Source organism: Diospyros lotus, chromosome 10, assembly GCF_014633365.1.
Source record: "Diospyros lotus cultivar Yz01 chromosome 10, ASM1463336v1, whole genome shotgun sequence".
Taxonomy (NCBI): Eukaryota; Viridiplantae; Streptophyta; class Magnoliopsida; order Ericales; family Ebenaceae; genus Diospyros; species Diospyros lotus.
The window spans coordinates 11,972,709-11,995,151 of record NC_068347.1 but is presented as its reverse complement, the minus strand read 5'-3'; the positions used below and the strand labels follow the sequence as shown (position 1 = coordinate 11,995,151).

Here is a 22,443-nt window from a genome sequence, read left to right as displayed (position 1 = left end):
GGGAAAGACGCAAGGTCACGACCATGACGATGAAGGATGTAAGAGAAGGAGGCGGCCTGTGGTGGAGGAAGAAGGTGGTAGCTGCGCAAAGGCAAGGCAAACTGATGGAGGGGGAGAAGATGGGTTTTGACCCAATTAATTTGATTTTTATTTTTTATTGTTTTTCAACAACAGTCAACGTAGGCCCACTCAAATTGACAAGTGGCGTGCCACCTAGGTAAAGCCACACGCCTCTCTAATTAATTTTGACTAGGGGATAAAATTGCACTCAATTTATCAAATTGGGTCTTTATTGCCAAAATTAAAAGTTTTGGATAAAATCGCAAAAATGAGAAAAGATTTGGTATTTTTCATGCTAAAAGGCCAATAGGTCAGATTGAGACCCTCATTCTATTTGCATGATCAAATCATGCATATCACTTGAGAATATGGTGCAATTCAAATGAATTGTGTTATTTTGGATATTTTATCTCAAAGTCTTGGATATATTATGTTTATTTTTTTATTTTTTTTGCTTTGAGATATATTATGTTTTTACTTCCATGAATTTCTGTCCTTTGTGTCACATCTGTATAAATACATGGGTCTGAGAGATTGCCTTGGTTTCCAGGGTTTCTCTTGTTAGTCATCTTACTGTCTTCTACCTTCTTCAATCGTTCTCCTTCATTAACTTTTGTTTCTGTTTTCTGGAATTAGAATGATATAGACCATGATCCCACATCAAATAAATAAGTAATCCAAAGTGTTCCAGTATAATTGACTCATACAGCAGAATTCCTAGAAAAATTTTCAAAGTTTTTGGAGTTAGTTTAGAAGGAAGAGCATATATTGAATGATTTAAATTGATCATAATAAGCAACATAAAAAGTTCTAAGCTGGTAAGTTCTGTTAATATTGGAGGGGGATAATAAGAAAATTATTAGATGACTGTTTTTCCAAACAAAACCAGCAATTATGATTCGACTTAATATGCGACACAGTAGCTTTGGCCAATGTACACAAGTATGATTGACGTAATTGTTACATAGGAGAAGCTCTTCTTTTTCTTTCTTTTTTTTTTTTTTTTTTTACTTCTTTTATATGAAACTTAATATAGCTTATGATCTTGCTAATGAAATTTAATTAATCAACTTCTTGTTGCAGGAATCATTAAATAATTGTACTTGGCTACTCATATCCATTAGTCCCTAGAATCAAGCAATGCATACCAGTATAAGTAATCTATTGCTGGAATGCAAGTAATGTTCAATTGCATCTTTGACCGGAAGTGGAGGTGGAACTTGTCTTATCCTTAGTTGAGCTTCAACAACTGTATCATCAAGTTCACTGCAAACAGCAATAAGTTCAGGTCAAAATTCAGGTATCTGAGGTAACAGAAAGCTTTAACGTGAAAGTACAATTAATTCAAGCAGCACAGATGTAAAACAAAACCACTCAATGTTGCTTCACTTTTTAACAATTTTCCTAACCCACTGGTGACTGTAAATTATTTTATGTTTGTGATTAATCCTTAAGGGGAATACATGTCAAAAGCACCAAGACGGTGCCAGAAACCAAATGATGTTGCATTCCCAACAATTTGAGTGACTCTTAATCCACCAGACAGTTCACATCTTCCATATCTTAGAAAATGAAACTTTATCAGCAACAACTAATAAAGTCTGCAGATGCAGGACAACTAACATATGAGCTTTGTCAGGAAAGTTTTGATATAAAAATGCCAATATTTTTTGGAAGTTCAATTTACTTCTTCAGCCGACATTTCTCCAGGTTAGTTTGACCGGTCTACAGCTAATTTTAATACAAGGTGAGAACTAGGAAAACCTTACACAATAGTTAAGACAGTACCCGTCTAAGAACCCGTCTAAGAATCTACCCTTCTAGAGTAAAATAACGAAGCAGTAAACTTAATATTGCTCCCTACATCTGATATTTGAAGAAAATAATATCAGGTTAAAAGTTTAGGCTGCAGCATGAATAAGCTTGAATACCTAAAACAGAATGGAGCATTAATCATACCATCTAATTCTTGAAAAACAATATTTTTAGGCTCATATCAAATATTATGAAGAGAAAAACATGCAGAATAGCACGGAATCCAAAAGGCAAGGGGCAGAGGACATGAGCACAGTCTTGGACAGATACACCCCTAAAGAACTCTGCCAGGATTGTATTCATGGATTGACTAAAAATTCATTTAAGTTTGATTTATTCCCATTGCTTCAATGAGCTTTGAAGATGGTAACAGAATCCAATAGTTTCTACAGCTCACACATCATTAATTCTTTTTCAAGAGGATTATTCACATTGCCTCGCAAACAATTATGTTAAGCCAAAAAACAGTATTCTTCAGTAATTCATCCCACAAAGAGCATGCGCACAAATTATCAAAAGCTACTTATTCCTAAACAGTGATTGGGTCTTTATATCCAGAAAGCTTCCATATCTTGCAGGATCTAATCATATCCTCAATTCACAATCATATCTTATTTTTGGAAAGATCCTATTATATCTTGTAAATATTCTTGATTGTATAATCTGTTTACTTTTGGCATATTTCTAAGGTAGTGTTTGTTAACCAAGATATGGGGTGGAAAATGTTAGATATGGGAAGCATTTTGAATGTTTGTCCTTTCCAATGTGTTTGTTAAACTTATTTGGTGACCCTTGGAAAAGAAGTTGGAAAAGAAGTCACGTGACTTCTTATCTTGATTTTTCCAAATATGCTCGTCTCCCCCCCCCCCCCCCCCCTCTCAAGATAAGCATATCTTAATCTTTATAGATAAGAAAAAAATGACGCTTGAGACCTCTAGTGCATTAAAAAAAAATTTAACAAACAATTTGATAAAAATTTTTGAAAGCTTCCTAGCTTTATCTTGACGATTCCATATCTTGATCCGGAAAGCATTCAGATCTTATCTTGATACTCCCTTATCTTGCTCATTTTAACAAACGCTACCTAAATGTACAAATTTCCTAACCCTATAAGAGAAGGGTTTGGTCATGTAATTCGCGAATAGCAAATAATATTTTTCATCTTCTATTTACATCGTATAAAATCCTACATGGTATCGGAGCCAGGTTGAAGCGGACGGACAAGCAATAGCCAGATGTTGTAGACAGAGGAAACTAGGTCATCTGAAGTGACAGAAAGCTCAACCAGAGCTGAAACCTGGACTGCCACACCTGCTAATAATCCTTCCTTGTTAATTAGTCCCGTTAGGCTTGATGGAAGCAACTATCTTGCTTGGTCCTGCTCTTGCAAGTTGTTCATCAAAGCCAGAGGGCTGGAGGAATATATCATTGGAGTCAAAGGTACAAAACCAAAACCCAGTTCATTTGAATTCAAACAATGGGAATTGGAGAATTCCGTGGTCATTTCTTGGTTGCTAAACTCTATGCAGCCAAGCATAGCAAAAGGGTATTTACTACTCGACACAACCTGGAAAATATGGAGTGCAATAGCCCAAACATGCTCACAAGTTGGAAACGATGCCTAGATCTATGAAATTCAGAAGAAGATTCATGCGATCAAAAAAGGAGAATTAACTGTTGGTCAATATTATGTTGAGTTGAGTAGCTTGTGGAAGGAGCTTGATTACTACCAAGATTTCCAAGCTAAGTGCCCTAGTGATGTTGCAAAGATCCAGAAGTTGACGAAAAAGGAGAGAGTTTGATTTCTTGGCCAGACTTGTAGAAATCTATGTACAAGAAATAGAGACAGTTAGGTAGTTAGGCAAACTATAAGGACAATTTTTCATTCATTATACAGTTATTTTTTTTTTTAATTGACAGTTTTTTTTGTGTAATGCCACCATAAGAGTAGTTACCATTTGTGTATAAATTTGTCCAATCCAAACAATAAAGTGAGAAGTTTAAACTCCAAACTTCTTCATGGTATCAATGCAAGGTTAAACGGAGAGTTTAGAGGGGGAGAGAGAGAGAGTGGCAAAGATGGTGAAGTTCTTGAAGCCAAAATTGAGAAACCTTGATTTCCCAACAGAAAACACTGCCATCGTCAGCCACTACCCATCTCCAAGAATCTTGTTCATCTTTGTCCACCATCGTCACAACCACACCAATAAAATGAATCTACAGAAGAACTCCGAGTAAATGTCATCCTCCATAAGATGACACAAAAGAATGCCACAAAAGAGAAATATTCCGACCCTGAAGACACATCAAATCAGAGTAAATTTCATCCTTCACAAAGGTGGCACAAGAAATCTGGGATGCCGCAAAGGAGAAGTATTCCAACACTAAAGAAACAATAGAGGCATTATCAAGGAGACCTCTCAAACACCCAATATGTTGAGTTTGTTCTTGAATGTTTTGATGATGATTATTGTATGCAAAACTTTAATGAAAGACATGTTAAGAATGCTTTGAGAATTAACTCAAGGAATCTTGTTATGTTATGTTCTCATAGGCTTATTAATATGTCTTGTTGTAGAGAAAAAGAATACTTCTCCTTTCTTAATCAATCCAATATACACAAGCAAGGTCCTCTTATAGAGGATAGGAACGACCGAAAAAGAAACTATACAAATTTAGAAACAATAGACGCTATAAACATTTTATCTACAAACACTACCAAAAAACATATATACATTTTTAAGAAAGCTATAGTATTAAGAAAGTTTCCTAAGTTTAACTTAGGAAACTTCTTAATAACACCTTAATCTATCAAGGCAGTGGCCTCCTTGATTGATCTGTTGCTCCTTGATTAGCCTGCCATCAATCGGATTGATATGGTAAGCTACAGTCATGCACATGCACACACAGATCCCCATATATCATGAGCATACCAGCTCATATAATCCCATTATTCACAACACTTGTATATATAGAAATTATTTTATTCTTATTTTGAATAATGGTTAAGGGTTAAGGATATGTTAAGCCTATCTTGACAGGATATATGTTGAGGTTGCCTTGAATTTTTTATAATGTCAAGGAACCTTGATATGTTTATCTTTTAGTATGATTTAGTTATTGATGTTCTCATATGTGTTAAAATTGTTTTAACCATATGCTTTATTGATATGTCTTTTAATATGCCTTTCTTTGGGGTCATCCTAAAGATAATGCATGAGTGGTTTATGGAGCTCATGATATGCTAAGTGCGTTATGTGGCAGCATTACTAAATGTTTAAGAATAATGTGTTATATATTTCATATATGATGTTTAAGTGTTAAACATCAAGATTTTTGAGTAAATGATCATATACTCAAGTGATGGTACTTGAGTTTTGATTTGTAGAATTAAATTGTCTTTTCCTTCATGTTAAGGTTGTGCTAAAAATCATAATATGTTTTTATGCTTGATATGTCAATGTGTTGTTCTAGGATTTCAAGGGATATTCTAAAACATCCAAAATGCATTAGTGTCATGGATAAATATCATATATCCTCACGACACTTAGAGTAAGCTTAAGCTTGGGAAATATCTTAAGTGCTCAAAATTTGTGGAAGCATTTCTCAAATCTAGGAGAAATGTGTTTTATTTGATCATTTTTTCTCTTGAGTAAATGTATATGTACTTAGGCAAGTGTTCCTAAGTTCTAGAGCATAAATTTATAAAGTTCTCAAGTCCTATAATATAAGAAGGATTTCTTGAAGAACTTTTCATGTTAAATGAATGTTGCTTGTCTAGCTTAAGAATCTAGTTTACATTCAATGCATTTGAGTAATGAAATTCTGAAATGTTTATCCTTCAAGGATTACTCAAAATATGCATTAGTAGAAATTGTGTATAATGCTTTAGAGGTTACAAAATATATATATCATAGATATGATTTATTCGTCTTATGTGTGCTCTTGTTTTAAGAGATCTTGATGCTCAAGCTAAAGTATCTTTGTCTTATATGTTGTGTTTTGTTGTTATGCAACATATTTTGTGCTCAACATATGTGCAGTATTTTATATGTCTTATTTTAGTCAAGTAACAGTGATTTACTTGACTTGTGAATGTTTTATGTGAGTATGTTTCATAAAGATTATTGTGCATATGTATGCTGCATCTTTGTGTTATGTGTTGATTCTTATTTGAATCTAGAAAAGGGAAGCTTTTAGTTGAGTAACATATATTGTTCTCAACTTGTTATCAAAACCATATGCCTTAAGAATATCTCATTTATCTTCTAAGGCTTTCTATGCAACCAAGTGATTTTAATTGAAAAGTTAGTTTTATCCAACTTTCACATACAACACTTGTGTTTATTTTAATCTCAATGTTTATGTTTCTGATTTAGATGTTGTTGATGAGAAAATTTGTTTTGATGATGATATTCAAAACAATATATGTTGATTGAATGATAGTCGAGTAAGGTATAGAATAAATCTAGTATTTATTCCAAGAGAAATGTCAAGTTTCATTACTCAAGCATTAGTCAACTAAGAGTTAAGCAAAAATTGAGTAAAATCTTATATTAGTCGGGTATCTCTCTTCCTTAGTCGAGTAATTCTTGCTTGAACAAAGTTTGGATCTTTGTATTTGAAGTATTTCTCTTTTAGTTGAGTATTTTTCATGTGCAATCGAGTAAAAATTGATGTATAATCGACAATTTATGAGTGATAATCGAGTATCTTACGCATGTCTCTGCAAAGCTATGTGCAAACAAGTATAATTGAGTGTAGTCAAAACTTACTTGACTAATGAGCATCAATAGTCGATTAATGATTAATTTACTCGAGTAAGGACCTATAATAGTCAAATTTTTTTGTGATGAAGCTGAAATTTATAGCTGTCGAACTAGGCGTTAAACTAGTCATTGCAAGTGCTTTTAATTTAAAGTTTAGACCGTTAAGACTCCAAAATGGCTCTAAATTTCCCCTCAATCATTCATCTTGATTTTTGAATATTTTAATGATTATTTTGAGGGAAGAAAAAGGTATTTCTAGCAAATATCTCTCACTTGACAACGAGTATAAAAGGAGAAGAAAATCAAGAAACATGTTGTTCTTGAATACTTTCTACTACTGCTTTGAGTTGAAAAGTTCCTCAAGTTTTCATCTTCAATCAGAGAAAGAGAGAAAGAGTGCTTATCTTCTCAATCTTTTCATCTCTCTTTTATTTGTGAGAAGCTACCTTGTTATTTGATCTCAATCTTGTAATAGCTTCTCAAAGTACTTGATTTATATTCATCACTTATCTTATTGTGGTTAGTGCTTGAGCCCATAAAAAGCACAGTGTAAAGAGGTTTCAGTTGATCCTTGCAAAAGTTGTGTATTCGATTACTGTTGAGCCATTGAAAACTAGAGGTTACAGTTGCACCTGTTAAAAGTTGAGGTTATAGTTGAGCCTGCAAAAGCTATAGTGGATTGTTGAAATCCTTGGTAAGGAGCCAAGGGAGTAGAGTAGGCTGGTTGAGCTGAACCACTATAAAATCTTTGTGTGCTGCATTGATTCATTTCTCTATGTTTTAGCAAGTTTAAATTCTACTTTCAATAAGTGTTATCTTTTAACAAAATTGTTATCAGTTTTAATTCTCAACAACAACTTTCTAAAACCTAAAAAGGATCAATCTTTTTGTGTTGAAATTATTCTACACTTATTACATATCATTTTCTGTCAATGTTATATTTAAAAGCATTATCGTTCATAGTTTGAAAAAGGTAAAACTGTTTTATTCAAAGACTCTTTAAAATCAAGAAATTTTTTTGAAAACCCAATTCTCCCCCTCCCCCCCCCCTCTTGGGTGTCTATAATTGTCTAACTAAAATATTTGCAACAACTCAACATGTTCAAAATGACCTAAATACACACGCACTTCATAAAAAGAAAAATTGAGCGTGGAAATCCTACATACCAATGATATAGCAAAGACTATGGACATCTTGACCAAGGATCTATCGAAGACTTAGTTAAATGGGGTTTTTGAGCATAGGAATCGTACTTTGTTGGACATGGTGCGTTCGATGATCGCTTATACAAATTTTTCCATTTCCTTGTGGGGTTATGCATTCCAGACTGCAATTTATCTCCTGAATAGGGCTTTGACTAAGTTTGTCGAGATGACCCCATATGAGATATGGTGCGGGAAACCTCTCAGTTTTAAGCATGTTAAGGTCTAGGGTTGTTTGACTTTTGCTTTGATAGAGGTAGATTTGGGGGGTATCCTAACGATTATTTAGGGTACTAGTTCTATTTTCCAAGTGATCAAAGAATTCTAGTAAGTAGAGATACCATATTCTTGGAAAAAGAGTTTCTTCAGGAAGGTGGCGTCGGGAGGAAGATAGATTTGGGAGAGCAATCTTCCGGGACACAGATCGTACCTAGTTATGAGGATGAGTCGGTTGGTCCGTCAGATGTCATCCTCGAGGCACTTTGTAGGTCTGGTAGAGTATCTCGCCTTACAGAACGATATGGATTTAGTATGGGGGTGATGCAGGATATGTTCCAATATGGCGAGGGTGATCTAGTGGTTGATCCTACCACCTATGAAGAAGCAATATGTGATATCAATTCCAATAGATGGTTGGAGGCTATGCGGGTAGAAATAGAATCTATGTATTCCAACAAGGTCTGGACTCTAGTGGATCCCCATGAGGGAATAGTTCCCATAGACTGTAAGTGGATCTATAAGAGGAAGATCGGTACTGATGGGAAGGTGCAAACCTTCAAAACGTAGTGGGTGGTGAAAGGGTATTGCCAGCGTTAAGGAATTGACTATGAAGATACTTTCTCGCTAGTCACTATGCTTAAGTCCATCAAGGTGATGCTAGCCGTTATCGTGCATTATGATTATGAGATTTGACAGATGGATGTTAAGACAACATTCCTGAATGGTTATGTTGAGGAAGATATATTCATGGAACAACCTTAGGGATTCCAATCTGTAACATCCCGCTCGAGCGATAGGAAGGACCGGAACAACTTACCCTGATGGGCCTACACGAACTTCCCAGGGGGGTCACCCATCCCTGGATTACCCCAGGTTAAGCACGCTTAACTTGGGAGTTCTTTGCCAACATTCAGCCCAAAAGGTATCCAGCTGGTGTTGTTTCCTTTCTTACACTATCCTCGATATATTCTAACTTCTCTGGGCTCTCGGGGTATTACATTCTCCCCCCCTTAAACACATGACGTTCTCGTCATGCGACCTTACAACCGGTCCCAGATCTCCCCCCGTGCATGGCCGATGTGGGATTCGCCTAAGGTGCCTACACGCACCCCCCATAGGGGCCTCACACCCCCCTCGGGACTCAGCCTCCTCGCTGAGGTTTGCCCCACCATCGCGCTCAGAGGCTCGGGGGTCGGCTCTGATACCACCTGTAACATCCCGCTCGAGCGATAGGAAGGACCGGAACAACTTACCCTGATGGGCCTACACGAACTTCCCAGGGGGGTCACCCATCCTTGGATTACCCCAGGTTAAGCACGCTTAAGTTGGGAGTTCTTTGCCAACATTCAGCCCAAAAGGTATCCAGTTGGTGTTGTTTTCTTTCTTACACTATCCTCGATATATTCTAACTTCTCTGGGCTCTCGGGGTATTACACAATCAGCTAATCCTAATCAGGTTTTCCAGCTAAAGCAAGCATCGTGCTCTTGGAATATCTGTTTTGATTCTGAGATCAGAGAGTTTGGTTTCATAAATAATCCAGATAAGCCTTGCATATACAAGAAGATAAGTGGGAGTGTGAGAGCCTATCTTATCTTGTATGTGGATGACATTCTCCTTATAGGGAACAATGTTGGCATGTTGATGTCGACTAAGGTTTGGTTGTTCAATAAATTCTCCATCAAAAATTTGGCAGATGTGACCTTCATCTTGGGATTCTGTGTTTATAGAGATAGAGAGAGGAAATAAATAGGTCTCTCCCAAAGCCTGCATATAGACAAGATGCAAAAGAGGTTTAGCATGGAGAACTCCAAGAAAGAGCTAATACCTGTTTGGCATGGAGTTGCACTTTCTAGGTGGATGTCTCCACAGACTCTGGAAGAGAGGCAGCGCATGGAAAGAGTTCCTTATGCTTCGGCGATGGGGAGCCTCATGTACGCTATGCTCTATACAAGGTCTGATATTGCGTATGCAGTAAGTGTTACCAACAGATATTAGTCTGACCCAAGTGAGGAGCAATGGGTGGCTGTGAAACATATCATAAAGTACCTGCGAAGGACTAGGGATACGGTTTTGGCCTATGGAGGAGGTGATCTCTGTGTAGACGGGTTCATAGATTTAGACTTTTAATTTGACGTGGATAATAGGAAATTCACATCTAGGTTTGTTTTTGTCATGAATGGTGGAAGTTAGCTAGAAATGTTCTAAGCAGGAAATAACTAAGGGTTCCGCCACGGAGGCGGAGTATGTGATAGCATGTGATGCAGCCAAGGAAGCTGTTTGGACAAGGAAGTTCATTTCTGAACTGAAAGTGGTCCCATCCATTGATTTGTCAATACCTTTGTATTGCGACAACAACAGGGCTATTGCATAGGTCAAGGAACCCAGGTCTCACCAGAAGTCCAAACACATTGAGTGTTGCTTCCATCTGATTCGAGAGATTGTAGTATGTGAGGACGTGCAACTGTAGAAGGTGGCTTCATTAGAGAATGTCGCCCACCCATTAACTAAAGCTTTGACACAGGCTCAACTGAATTGCCATCTTCAAAAGATGGATATTGGATACCATGTGACGATTCAGTAGTTGTTGTTTGTAAATTAACAATAGTGAAAGTGAAAGTTTGTTAGTGATAGCACCCTAAATGTTAGATTTACACTTAATGAGATGTAAGTGAGTGGCACTATTGATGTATTCTTGATATTAATAAAATGTCATATCTTCATTCATATCTCTTCCTCTCGCCTTTATGAATGAGTTCTTAGATTTTTTGGTAGAGTTCTTACTCTCAAAGTGTTGAGACTGTGTGACTTGGATCTCTAGTTCGGGATTTCATAAAGGTATTCCCAGTCCTTAAATTTATCAGAAGGGGAATATAATTTATTGATTAGTGGACCGGCACATAGGCTATTACCATTGTTAGCATAGGATGCTAATGGGAATGGGGTGATGAGTCACACGCCACATTGCATGAGATGTATATAGTAGACATGTGGGTGGGTGTTGGTAGAACATCCATTGAATGTGACACCTGCGACAGATCACTTGGCTTGAGGATTAATGAGTTGTTGCTGGTTCTCGATTGTATATCTGGTCCTTGGACTATAGGCAACATAGTGTCTTGTGGACTGGTGTCAAGGATTTACCATTAAGCAGAACCATCCAATGTAAGAGGTGAGAATACTCTTTGTGTGGTCTCTTTGCAGTGGTGTATGGAGGTAGATGCTCACTAATGAGATCCATTGACCTCCATTGGATGGAGGTATACATCCTACGTGGTCTGTGTTGGTAATGATTAGAAATCCCCTAGCTAGGGTAAGCATGAGATTGGAAAGAGTTTCAATGTTGGATTGGATTCGACATGCTACCTCGATCACACCTTACTAGATCAGACCTAGCTACTGAGTCCTGTGAGTTTAATCAGCCCATGGCTCTCACTTGGTTGGGATGTTAGTCAATGGAAGGACTATAGTGCACGGTAATTGAGGAGCTTTAATAGGTTCATATGAAGTTGGACTTCATTGCTATTAAGATCGTCCTGAATCTTGACTAGAGGATACTCAGAATCTTTTAGGGTACTCTGGGGATTTGGAAAGATCCTCTTAGTAGGTAGATGGGATCGACTGACGTCAAGGAGTTGACGTGTCCTGATTGCTACATAACTGTGAACCTAGAAAGTCACACGCATACTGAGTAATGTATCGGATTAGTGATCAGTTGCTATTAGTGGTCACTGTGGGACAATGATGTTGGTTGCTATTTTATGTGTGGGACACATGGGTTTATGGTTATGGGAGATTGCTATTGGATAGCAGGGCCTTAGTGCAGTTAGACAAAGTTGGAGCATGGCTGAAAGAACCTATTGACTAGTGTATGGAGTAGTCGACCGCCTGGTGCTCACACATGGTCGACCAGTCGCATGCTGTCGACTGGTGCATGAGGAAGGTCAGCTGCTTCAAGCGGTCGATCGGGTGTGTCAAGCGGTCGATTGTTTCTGCCATTAATGCTTGACGACTTTGTCGCATTAGAGCATTTAATGCTCTGATGCACGTGATGATTGAGGTATGGGGATAGAAGAAGGCACATGGGAGAAGTTGAGGGGAGGGGCTTGGCAGATTGCAATTTGAAAGAGGAGATTGAAAGGGTTAGAGGAGGCTTCACTAGCTGCTCCCCTCTGCGTGTTCTTCTCCTTGTTCTTCTCCTGCTCTTGCTTCTCTACTGCTTCTTCTCCTTCCTTGTTCATCTGTAGCCATTGTTCCTTCTTGTTCCGAGCTTGGTTGGTGCAGCATTCTCGTCACTGTCTCCCTCATAGATAGGCTGTTGGACAGCCACGGTGCAATCGAAGGAAGGGACCACATATTGCTTCGGGTCACCTCCATTGAGAGGGTCCTACGGCTCCGTTGGAGGGTTTTGTAAGCATCTCAGGCGTGGATGATGAATATCGGATCTTGCAAGGATTTATTTTCGCTTCCATTGTGCGATGTTATGTGTTTTTTTTGGTTTTGAAAAAGTTTTAAAACCGGTTAATCCTTGCATTGATCCACGTGGTTGGTTTTTGGCCTCAAGCCCCCATTTGCTTTAAGTCTCCTCTGTTCCACCATTATAGATCTTCCAGCTGCAGGTTGATTCAACACAACTGTTGGTTGAATTGCTGTGTTTCTGTAACTCTTAGTATTCCTTACAATTTCCTTATTAGCTCCCTAGTTCACCATCACTGTTTGAGCTCCTTGTTGATTCGAATTCACATGTAACCCTCTCTAGGATTTTTCTTTTTTTTTTCTTGATTGCTTCCACCAATAACTCCTGTAACCTAGCACCGTCCACAGCCTGTTTAACAGTCCTTGGTTGTAACATCTTGATTGTATGCTGTAGTTCTTCACTCAAGCCACTGATGAAGCTTGAGACGAAATACACCTCAATTAGATATGGGTTGAGGTTAAGCATTAAGGACTTCAATTCCTCAAACTTCACCTGATATTGTTGGACATAACCCTCTTGCTTCAGTTTGTTAAACTCTTTTGACTATATCTGTCATGTTTCTATTTTCGAATCTGCCACAGAAATCTTCAACAAAATCTGGCCAATTGTAATTACCTTGCACCCATATCCAACTTTGAAACCATGAGTTTGCTACATCATTGAAATACGTAGAGGCTAATGTGATCCTCCACTGATCCGGTATACGATACAATGAGAAGAGCTTCTCGCAGCACCTTATCCACCATCTTGGATTCTGCCTTTCGAACATCGGAATATCCAGCTTTGGCATCAAAAAGTACGGAGGGTTTTGTGTAGTCGGTACTTCCTGTCGCCTTCCGATAGTCCTTTCCAAATTTTCTCCAATTACAGCAGGTTCCATCTCCAATCCTACAGAACCAGCTGTCCTAGGAGGAGGGATCAGATCAGTCCGTTCCCTAATCGGGAAATCGGGAGAGATACTTACTGGAGGCTGCCTTGCAAACATCATCATGAAGCCATCAAACTTCCTTGATAGGCCTTCTACTGTCATCTCAATCAATTCAACCCTGCTCCGATCCACTTTTTCAATTTTCTGATCCATCACTAGAATTGCCTTGTGATTCCAGCATGATCCAACTTCCAGAAAATTCATGAGCGATTGAAGATCGGTTACTGTTGTGTTCATCTGCTGCAGTTGTGACTTGAAATTCTTCATCCGTGTACTGTCGGCCATGGCTAGATCTCACGAGCAGGGGAATTCAAAGGCCTAAGGAACCGCTCTGATACCACTTTGTCAGGATCTTGAACCTGATGGGCTAATTCTCTGCAATTGATGAGGATTAGGGCAGAATTTAGGGGAGAAATGAGAGAGGAATGGAGGGAGATTAGAGCAATAGGAGGCGGAAAAGGTTCGAGAGGGAGAGAAATTGAGAGAGATTGATCTGAAAATGACTGGAAATTTTTGATAATTCTCATTAGGCTAGATTAGTTGCTTATATACTAATCCCAGCTGCAATGTGAAGTAGAGTTGGCAAATGGGCCGACCGGCCCAGCCTGACACTGTAGCAAACGGGTCATGCCGGGCCAGTGCTTTGTGGCTCGTGGCCCGACCTGCCCCACCAAAAATGGGGGTGGCCCACCAAAATAGCCCCGCCCGGCCAATTTATTAAGGGCCATAGGGCCAAGTTGGGTCGGGCCCCCATTTCCCGGCCCGCTTCCCTTGCGGGCCAAATTCGGCCCGACCCATGAAATGGGTGGGCCAAGCTGGCCCGGCCTACCCATTTGCCAACTCTAGTGTGAAGTTGGCGCTAAGCCTATTTACAGGGTACAACCCAAACAAAAGCTTGAAGGTACAACCACCTACTTAACTGCCATACAAAAAATAATAAGGAAGCCCTTTATAGAACGTTAGGGCTCCTGACAAGTTGATCTTCCCCAAAGCCCACAATGCAGGAGCCTCATGCATTGGGTTCACCTACTTGTTCTATTTCATCCACTCTACTTGCATGAGCCTCTATTAGTTTCCTTTTCACTTGATCAAACCATGTTAATCGTATCTCACATGCCTTATCTTCAATAGAAACCACTCAAGGAACTATCTTAATTGTGTTTTATTCATCTTGTCTTGAATCTTGTTATAAGTCAAGAAACCACTCAAGGAACTATCTTAATTGTGTTTTATTCATCTTGTCTTGAATCTTGTTATAAGTCAAATTCCTTATTCTAATGAAATTCCTAAATGAACTTAAATCTTGATCTCTGCCAGAAACAAAACTTCATGCATATAGTCTACACAGTGCCTGCTCAAAACATGAAACTATCAAGGGTGATTTAAGTATTGGTTGAATAATTTTCTTTCTGATACTCCTTTTCACATGAATAAGTCTTTCACTCTAAGAAAATTGCACATAACGAATGTCATGCTTTCAGGCACAGAAAGAATTAAAGGCCATTCATTTTCTTTGTTCATTAAAAGGAAAAAGAACAGGATTTCTATTCTTGCTCTATGTTAATAAAAGGCCATTCTTCTTCTAGTTTCACAAGCATAAAATGACATCAATTCTGAGATCCTTGTTCAGTTCCAACTCAAATTGACATCATCTGTTACCATATACCTCACAAAAGTTTCAGCCCACTCTTGAGCAGTATGGGTGGTCACATGCATAAAGTTATGCCGGTGTCGCTTCTCTCTTTCTTCAGCAGGCATGTTTAAGGCTTGCCCAATTGAAGTAGCAACTTCGGTAATGTTCCAGGGGTTCACGAGAATTGCTCCAGCACCCAGAGACTGTGCAGCACCTGCAAACTTCAGATATGCCAAAAGGATTATTATTTGTCAGAACAGATTAGAAACAGAAACATTCATTGAATAAAGGCAGATACAGCTCATTTATGGGGTAAATTATTTTCAAAAAATCTTCACTATAAATAGTTGTCAGTTTTATTTAGAAAATAGCATTACAAATAAACTTCTCATTGCATTTACACTTTTAGTAGAACAGAATGGAATAACTGATCCATTAAACAATGCACCACAGCCTAAAATGGAAGCAACCGCACAGCATTCAAGACAGCCCATTTTTTAGAAAGAAAGTTGTACCACAAGAGTAATCATCATCATCAACTACACTTATCCTAACAAAGTTAGGGGTGGTGGCATGGCATTAATAATGTGTCATGACCCAAGTAGTAATTCAAGGGCAATATAGTAATAGTATTATAATAATAGTTAGGAGATATTTTAGAAGCACATGGGGTGCATGTGCTAGGCCATTATTGAGCTTGTAATGCCTATATAAGGCTACTGCTATTGGTTTGTCGGGTATGCTGAAATTGATATGGAATCTCTATTTTCTCTCTAAGTCTCTCTCTCCAATCTCCCTCAAGTTCTCCCCCTTTCTCTCAATATCTCTCCCTCTTTCTGCTGATTTTCCCCCTCATACAATTTTGATTTCTTCCCCCAATTCCTATCACAACCTTAACTAACCCTAGAGTTGTGACAAATGGTATCAGAGCAGTTAATCCTTGGCTGTGGATTTGATTCCAGTTAAGGCGACTACTGTGAGGTGAGCTGTTTCCCTTGGCGATTGTGGTAAGGCGGATCTCGACAGTGAGCTAGCCAGACGAATTTTGATTGGGAAGGGGTTATTGCTTTTGGACGCAGGTAATTTCCAACGAAGGACTCTCGGTGATGAAATCTGGTGAGACGGTTCGAAAGGGAAAGGTGAAGCAATTCCAACGATATAGGCCGCGATTGTCAGCAATCTAGGAGGGAAGCAACATCCGACCAATTCTCAAGGAGTTACGTGATTGAGGCAACGGGGCTTGAGACGATCCAAGCGGTCTGGTGAATCCAACGGAATCGGAAGTCCTAAAGCTGGTTGATCGCGACTATGGTAGGCTGTTTCTAGCAGCGAGTTCAGTGTCAGAATTCTAGTAACGGAACCGATCGAAGAAGGTGCAGACCCTGTCGTTCACATCTAGTTCAACTTGCGGGCGTCACGGAACCGGTCGAGTTGTAGGGAGCAGTTGGGAAGCTAAGGGCCTGTTCTCTTTCCCGTTTTCGGGCCGTTTTCTATTTTCAGTTTTTGAAAACATTGAAAATGCGTTCTCTTTATCATTTTTCAAAACGCGTTTTTAAAAACAACTAAAAATTTTGTTAAGGAAACTCAAAACAACAAAATGTTGTTTTGGGCGTTTTCAGTGAAAATACACTGAAAACACAAAACATTTTGAAAACGCGGAAAACAGCCCCCAACCCCCCCCCCCCCCCAGGGGCACACGCAGACCCGCTTCCCCCCCCCCCCCTCTCTCTCTCTCCCTCTCCCCCCATCTTCTCTCTGTTCTCGCTCTCCTCTTCTGGCCATCGACAGCCATAGCCACCGCCGCCGCCGACCTTCAACTCCACCACCACCGCAACCAGCGCCCCTCAACGCCACTGCGACCAGTACCGCAACCACCATCATCGACCTTCAACCCCATAGCCGCCACCGCGACCAGCACCCCCCTCCTCCACCTTCAACCCCACAGCCAACGCCACCGCGACCAGCCCCCCCCCCCCCCCCCCCACCGCCATCGCAACCAGCCCCCCATCGCCACATGACAGTACCGCGACCAGCGCCCCTCACTGCCATAGCCACCGCGACCCCCCCCCCCCCCCCCCAGAAAACCCTAGAACGAAGAAGATGAGATGAGTTGCGGCTGATTTGATTTTTTGTTTTGTTATTTAATTTTTTTATTTTATTTATTTATTAAACTGAATATGTGATATATTTTATTTGTATTAATTTTTTTAAATGATATTTCTAAGGTTGTTGATTTTTTTTTATTTTATTTGAATTTTATTTTATAGTTTAAAATTTTGTATCAAATTTATAATTTATTAAATAAAATATCATAATAACAAAAAACAAATCGTTTTTAAAATTTCAAAGTAAACGCGTTTTCTAGTTTTTTGTTTTGAGAAATAATTTTTCAGAATGACAAAAAGAACGCATTTTTAAAAATTTCAAAACAGACACTCAAAACACAAAACTCAAAATGAATTCAAAACTCAAAACACAAAACTCAAACACAAAGAGAACACCACCTAAGGTACAAGCGATCACGGCTTGTGATCTGGAAGAGTTGTTTGACTTTTCTTGGAAGCGAGCAGAAGGTTGACGCTTGGCCGCGAATTGCAGTAAGTTTGTTCGAAGTGGATGGGCGAAGCAATTTAAGCGGATTTGGAAGCCAAGTCATAAACTACTACAACCATCAATTCTCAATTCCGGAGAATCCGGTTGGTTGCGTCACAATCGCTCGAGGAAGGCGAGCAACCCAAACGACTCTCAGCTGTGTTGCGCGAATTTCGAATGTGAAGCAGGAGGATTGGCTTTCGGCTTGAGAAATCTGGGAAGTATTGACCGAGCAGCCAAGGCAATTTCGCTGGTGAATTCCAATCCATTATTGGCTGTCATTTCTGTTTGGAATTTGAAGGGGACTGGACCGATTCCGACAGAGCTTCCAGCGACTCTTAGAGCAGTTCAGATTGATCGAAAATTGCAAACGAAGAAGAATCTGGGTGTTGCGGGTTTGATCGAGAAATTCCAACCGGAGTTTTGGGGTGTTGCCGCTTTGATCGGAAGGTACCGTGTGCTACGGTTTTGGTTGCCTTTCGACTTGTGTTGGAAGCGACTGAGGGGGGTTTGTTGCCGCTATCCATTGTAATTGTAGATGGTGGCGCATGCGATTCTCTTGGGCTGGTGTGAGGCTACTATCTCCAGAAATTTTGAACAGTCTTATCTGACTTTTGAAGGCAAAGACAATCGGTGATTAGAATTTGGGTCGGTCCAGCACATTCAAGCGATCTGATAGAGCAGATCCCAGTCTTCATCTTCTTCTGCTGGTGCAATTCCATCTAAACAGTCATGACATTGGATGCTCCTTTTGGAAACTTGGAGAGAAGGGTGGGGCGCTTTGAGAGAAGGGTGAATGGGTTTCCAGATGAAATGAGGGATCAACTACAAGGTCTCATGGACATGTTCACCCGCCAAAGTCAATCATCCATGAAGAAACTGACTCCAAATATCCTAGAGAATACTAAGAGGTATGCTTCCTCTTTCTCATCACCACCTCCTTCATCTAATTGGAATGAATATGAAAAAGAAGTGAGAAGACCTAAAGAGGCAACTACCCAAAGGCTGCAAAGGGAGATGCTTGGAGATCGATGTTTGTCTAATGTGGTGGAAGAATTCTACAAAATCAAGCAAGATGGGTCAGTAAGGGAGTACGAAATGAGGTTTGAAGAGCTGAAGGCCTTGATGCACAATTATAACCCCTATTTGACAGAGGATTATTTCGTTTTAAGCTTCTTAATTGACTTAAAACCAGAATGTCGATTAGTGAAGGGGATTCAGCCCAAGACTATCAAGCAAGCTGCTGATAGTGCCCGATTCCACGAATTTGTGTTTGAAGAACAAAGGAAGGAAGAGGAGGAGAAGCTGAAAGAAAGAGCAAACAAGGAAGTAAGGAGCATTGATCATTTTATGGAAGAGTTGGAGCATGAATCAGAAACGAAGGAAAGACGGAATCAGGAGTGTGGTGAACACCGCAGTGAAAATTATGCCCCATCCAACCGAAATGATGAGAACTGCTATGAAAATGGCCTATTTGTAGCTAAAATAACTTATAAGGTTGTGAAGGTGTGTAGCACTGATCCTAAAACGTGCCCTAATGTTGCTGTAAATTTTGAGGTTGAGAAGCAACATCAATTGAAGGATGAAGGACTACAAGTTACAGCTGTTGCTGATGGCCGGAAACAGCTAAATTCAATGAAGGCACTAGATGAGGATGTATTGACTGGATTTGGCATCCTATTGGATTCTCAATCTATGGGTACAAGCTATCTTAATTTGGTAGCTATCACCAACCCAAGGGAAATGGTATGCCACTCCTTGGAGGAAGATGCAGTTGTGATTGCACTGATTAGCATTTTTGTTTCAGCTGATAAGTATCCAAGAACAAAGAAAAAGCGGCCTAGAAAGGGAATGATAAAAGAAAGAACAACCAAGCTAGAGAGAGTTGGTATTGGTTGAGGGGCAATGACTATATTGTTGTAAGTTTTTGGGGACAAGAACTCTCTCAAGAAGGGGGGAATTGTCATGACCCAAGTAGTAATTCAAGGGCAATATAATAATAGTATTATAATAATAGTTAGGAGATATTTTAGAAGCACATGGGGTGCATATGCTAGGCCATTATTGAGCTTGTAATGCCTATATAAGGCTACTGCTATTGGTTTGTTGGGTATGCTGAAATTGATATGGAATCTCTATTGTCTCTCTAAGTCTCTCTCTCCAATCTCCCTCAAGTTCTCCCTCTTTCCGCTGATTTTCCCCCTCCTACAATTCTGATTTCTTCCCCCAATTCCTATCACAACCTTAACTAACCTTAGGGTTGTGACATAATGTCATTGACTTTTAAAATGACATTGATAATACAAATCCATGCAAAAGAACAATGTGGCAAAATTTTACGCTATATGCCCTTCTTGCCTCAATCCTTTAGCGAGGGAATGATAAAATAAAGTTCCAACACTATCTTCATAGAAAAAGTTTCATTAGAGAGAGCATTTTGAACAATTGAATGCTACACGATGGCATCAACCAATTATAACAACCAATCAAGATTCTTATAGATAGAGGAAAATTAAAAGAAATAGAAAATTGTAGAAATTAAAGGATAGTAACAGAAACAGACAACATAAAATAGTGTATTCAGACTACTAGGATATTATTTTTGTTGTTTTTATCTTTAATGAAGAATAATCAGAAGAAAGGCACACATTCGTATAGTGTTACTTGCACTTTTTTATTACTCTTACTGCATAGAATGCCATTATTTCAATATGGAGACTAGACCGACTTGATTTGTAGATTATAGGTATGAACCTATAAATCAATGTGATCCATTTCCACAATCAACCCCCATGTTTAGGATGGATAGTAGACTAAACATGATATGATTGTCCAAGTGCCATTAGAAACAGTAGAAAAAAAGAGAAAGGGAAGTGTTATTCCCATATAATTTTATTGATATGAGCAAAAATATTTATACAAGAGATACCCTAAGAATTCTCCTAGATTTTAGAGATTATATTCCTACTTTGTAGGACTAGGTTATAACAAACTTAAATACAAACACATCTAATCAAAAACTACCTAAGAAGATAAAATAAACTAACTAAGAAGATAAAATACAATAGCAAGATAAATCAAAAGATAAATTAACAACAATGAGTAGCCCTATCACAATCAGCACATATGGCCCGACCCAGCAGCCCATCAATCAAATAACACCGGATATTTTATCACTCCCTCTCAAGTTGGTGAATGGATATCAGCCATTCCCATCTTGCATAGCAAGTCTTCAAACCTCTTATTAGGCAACCCCTTTGTCAAAAGATTAGCTAGTTGTTGTTCAGATGATACATAGGGAATGCAAATTAACCCACTTTCTAGCTTTTCTTTGATAAATTGTCGATCTATCTCCACATGTTTTGTTTGATCATGTTGCACAGGGTTATGTGCTATACTTATGGTTGACTTATTATCACAACATAATTTGATCAGCCCATGAAGAGAAATCCGTAGGTCTTCCAAAATAATCTTCAACGACAACAATTAATAGAGACCTAGTGCTAGTGCCTGAAGTCAGCCTCAGTACTAGATCTTGCCATGACTCCCTGTTTCTTACTCCTCTATGACACCATGTTTCCCCCAAGAAACACACAATAACCCATTGTAGAACGTCTATCAACCATAAACCCTCCATAGTCAGCATCAGTATATCCAGTAACATCTAATTCAACACTTGATTTAAACAAAATTCCCTTACCAGGAGTAGCCTTCAAATAACATAAAATTTATCTCACAGCTTGCATATGTTATTCCGTGGAACTATGCATAAATTGACTAACCAAACTGATTGCAAATGCAATATCCAATCTAGTATGAGATAAGTAAATCAACCTCCCAACCAATCTCTGATATATGCCTTTATCCACTAGTGGAAAATTAGAACTAGCCATCAGTTTGCTATTGAAATCCATTGGTGTACCTGCTCCTTTGCTACCCAATAACCTTGTTTCTTGTAATAGGTCCAGAATATACTTTATTTATAACAGAAAAATCCCAGCCTTTGAGTAAGCCACTTCAACCCCCAAAAAATATTTTAAGACCCTAAGATCCTTAATCTCAAATTCCTGTGACAAATTTTCTTTAAGTTATGCCTTTTTATCAAGATCATCCCTAGTGACTATGATGTCATCAACAAATACTAAAAGAGTTGTCACCCTTCTAGTACTCGAGTGTTTCAAGAAAAGTGTATGATCACCCCTACTCTAACGATGGCCCATGTGACTCATAGCTTTAGAAAAACGATCAAACTCTGCCCTCGGTGATTGTTTAAGCCCACAAAGGGCTTTTTTTAGTTTGCATACCTTTCTTGAAAACCCATTATCAAATCTAGGTGGTGGCTCCATAAATACCTCCTCTTCTAGATCTCCATGCAAGAAAGCATTCTTGACATTAAATTGTTGTAACTACTAGTGTGCTGCTAGAGCCAATAGGATTCGCACAGTTGTCATCTCTACCATAGGTGTAAACGTTTCAAGATAATCAATGCCATAAGTCTAAGTATAACCTTTAGTAACTAACCTTGATTTATATCTCTCTAGGGTTCCATCTGCATTATATTTCAGGTTAAAGACCCATTGGTAGCCTACAGCCTTGACTCTCTTTGGTCTAGTAACAATGTCCCACGTGTGATTCTTTTCCAAGGCTTGCATCTACTCCTACATTGCTTGAATCCAATTTTTATCTTTGAAAGCCTCACTAACTTTCTTAGGGATAGGAATAGTATCCAAGGAGGTTAGGAATCCCTTA

At 39.0% G+C, this 22,443-nt stretch overlaps 1 protein-coding gene across 3 annotated transcripts in view; it reads right to left on the bottom strand.

Annotated features, from left to right (window-relative positions):
- LOC127811590 (alpha,alpha-trehalose-phosphate synthase [UDP-forming] 1-like) overlaps positions 1-22,443 on the bottom strand; it is a 94,222-nt gene that overhangs the window by 3,504 nt on the left and 68,275 nt on the right. For all 3 annotated transcript variants that reach the window (XM_052351587.1, XM_052351585.1, XM_052351588.1), the window contains exons 11-12: positions 15,136-15,323; positions 1,209-1,326 (exon numbers count right to left, since the gene is read on the bottom strand). In XM_052351587.1, coding sequence (XP_052207547.1) covers positions 1,209-1,326; positions 15,136-15,323 — 306 coding nt within the window. The remainder of the gene's footprint in view (positions 1-1,208; positions 1,327-15,135; positions 15,324-22,443) is intronic.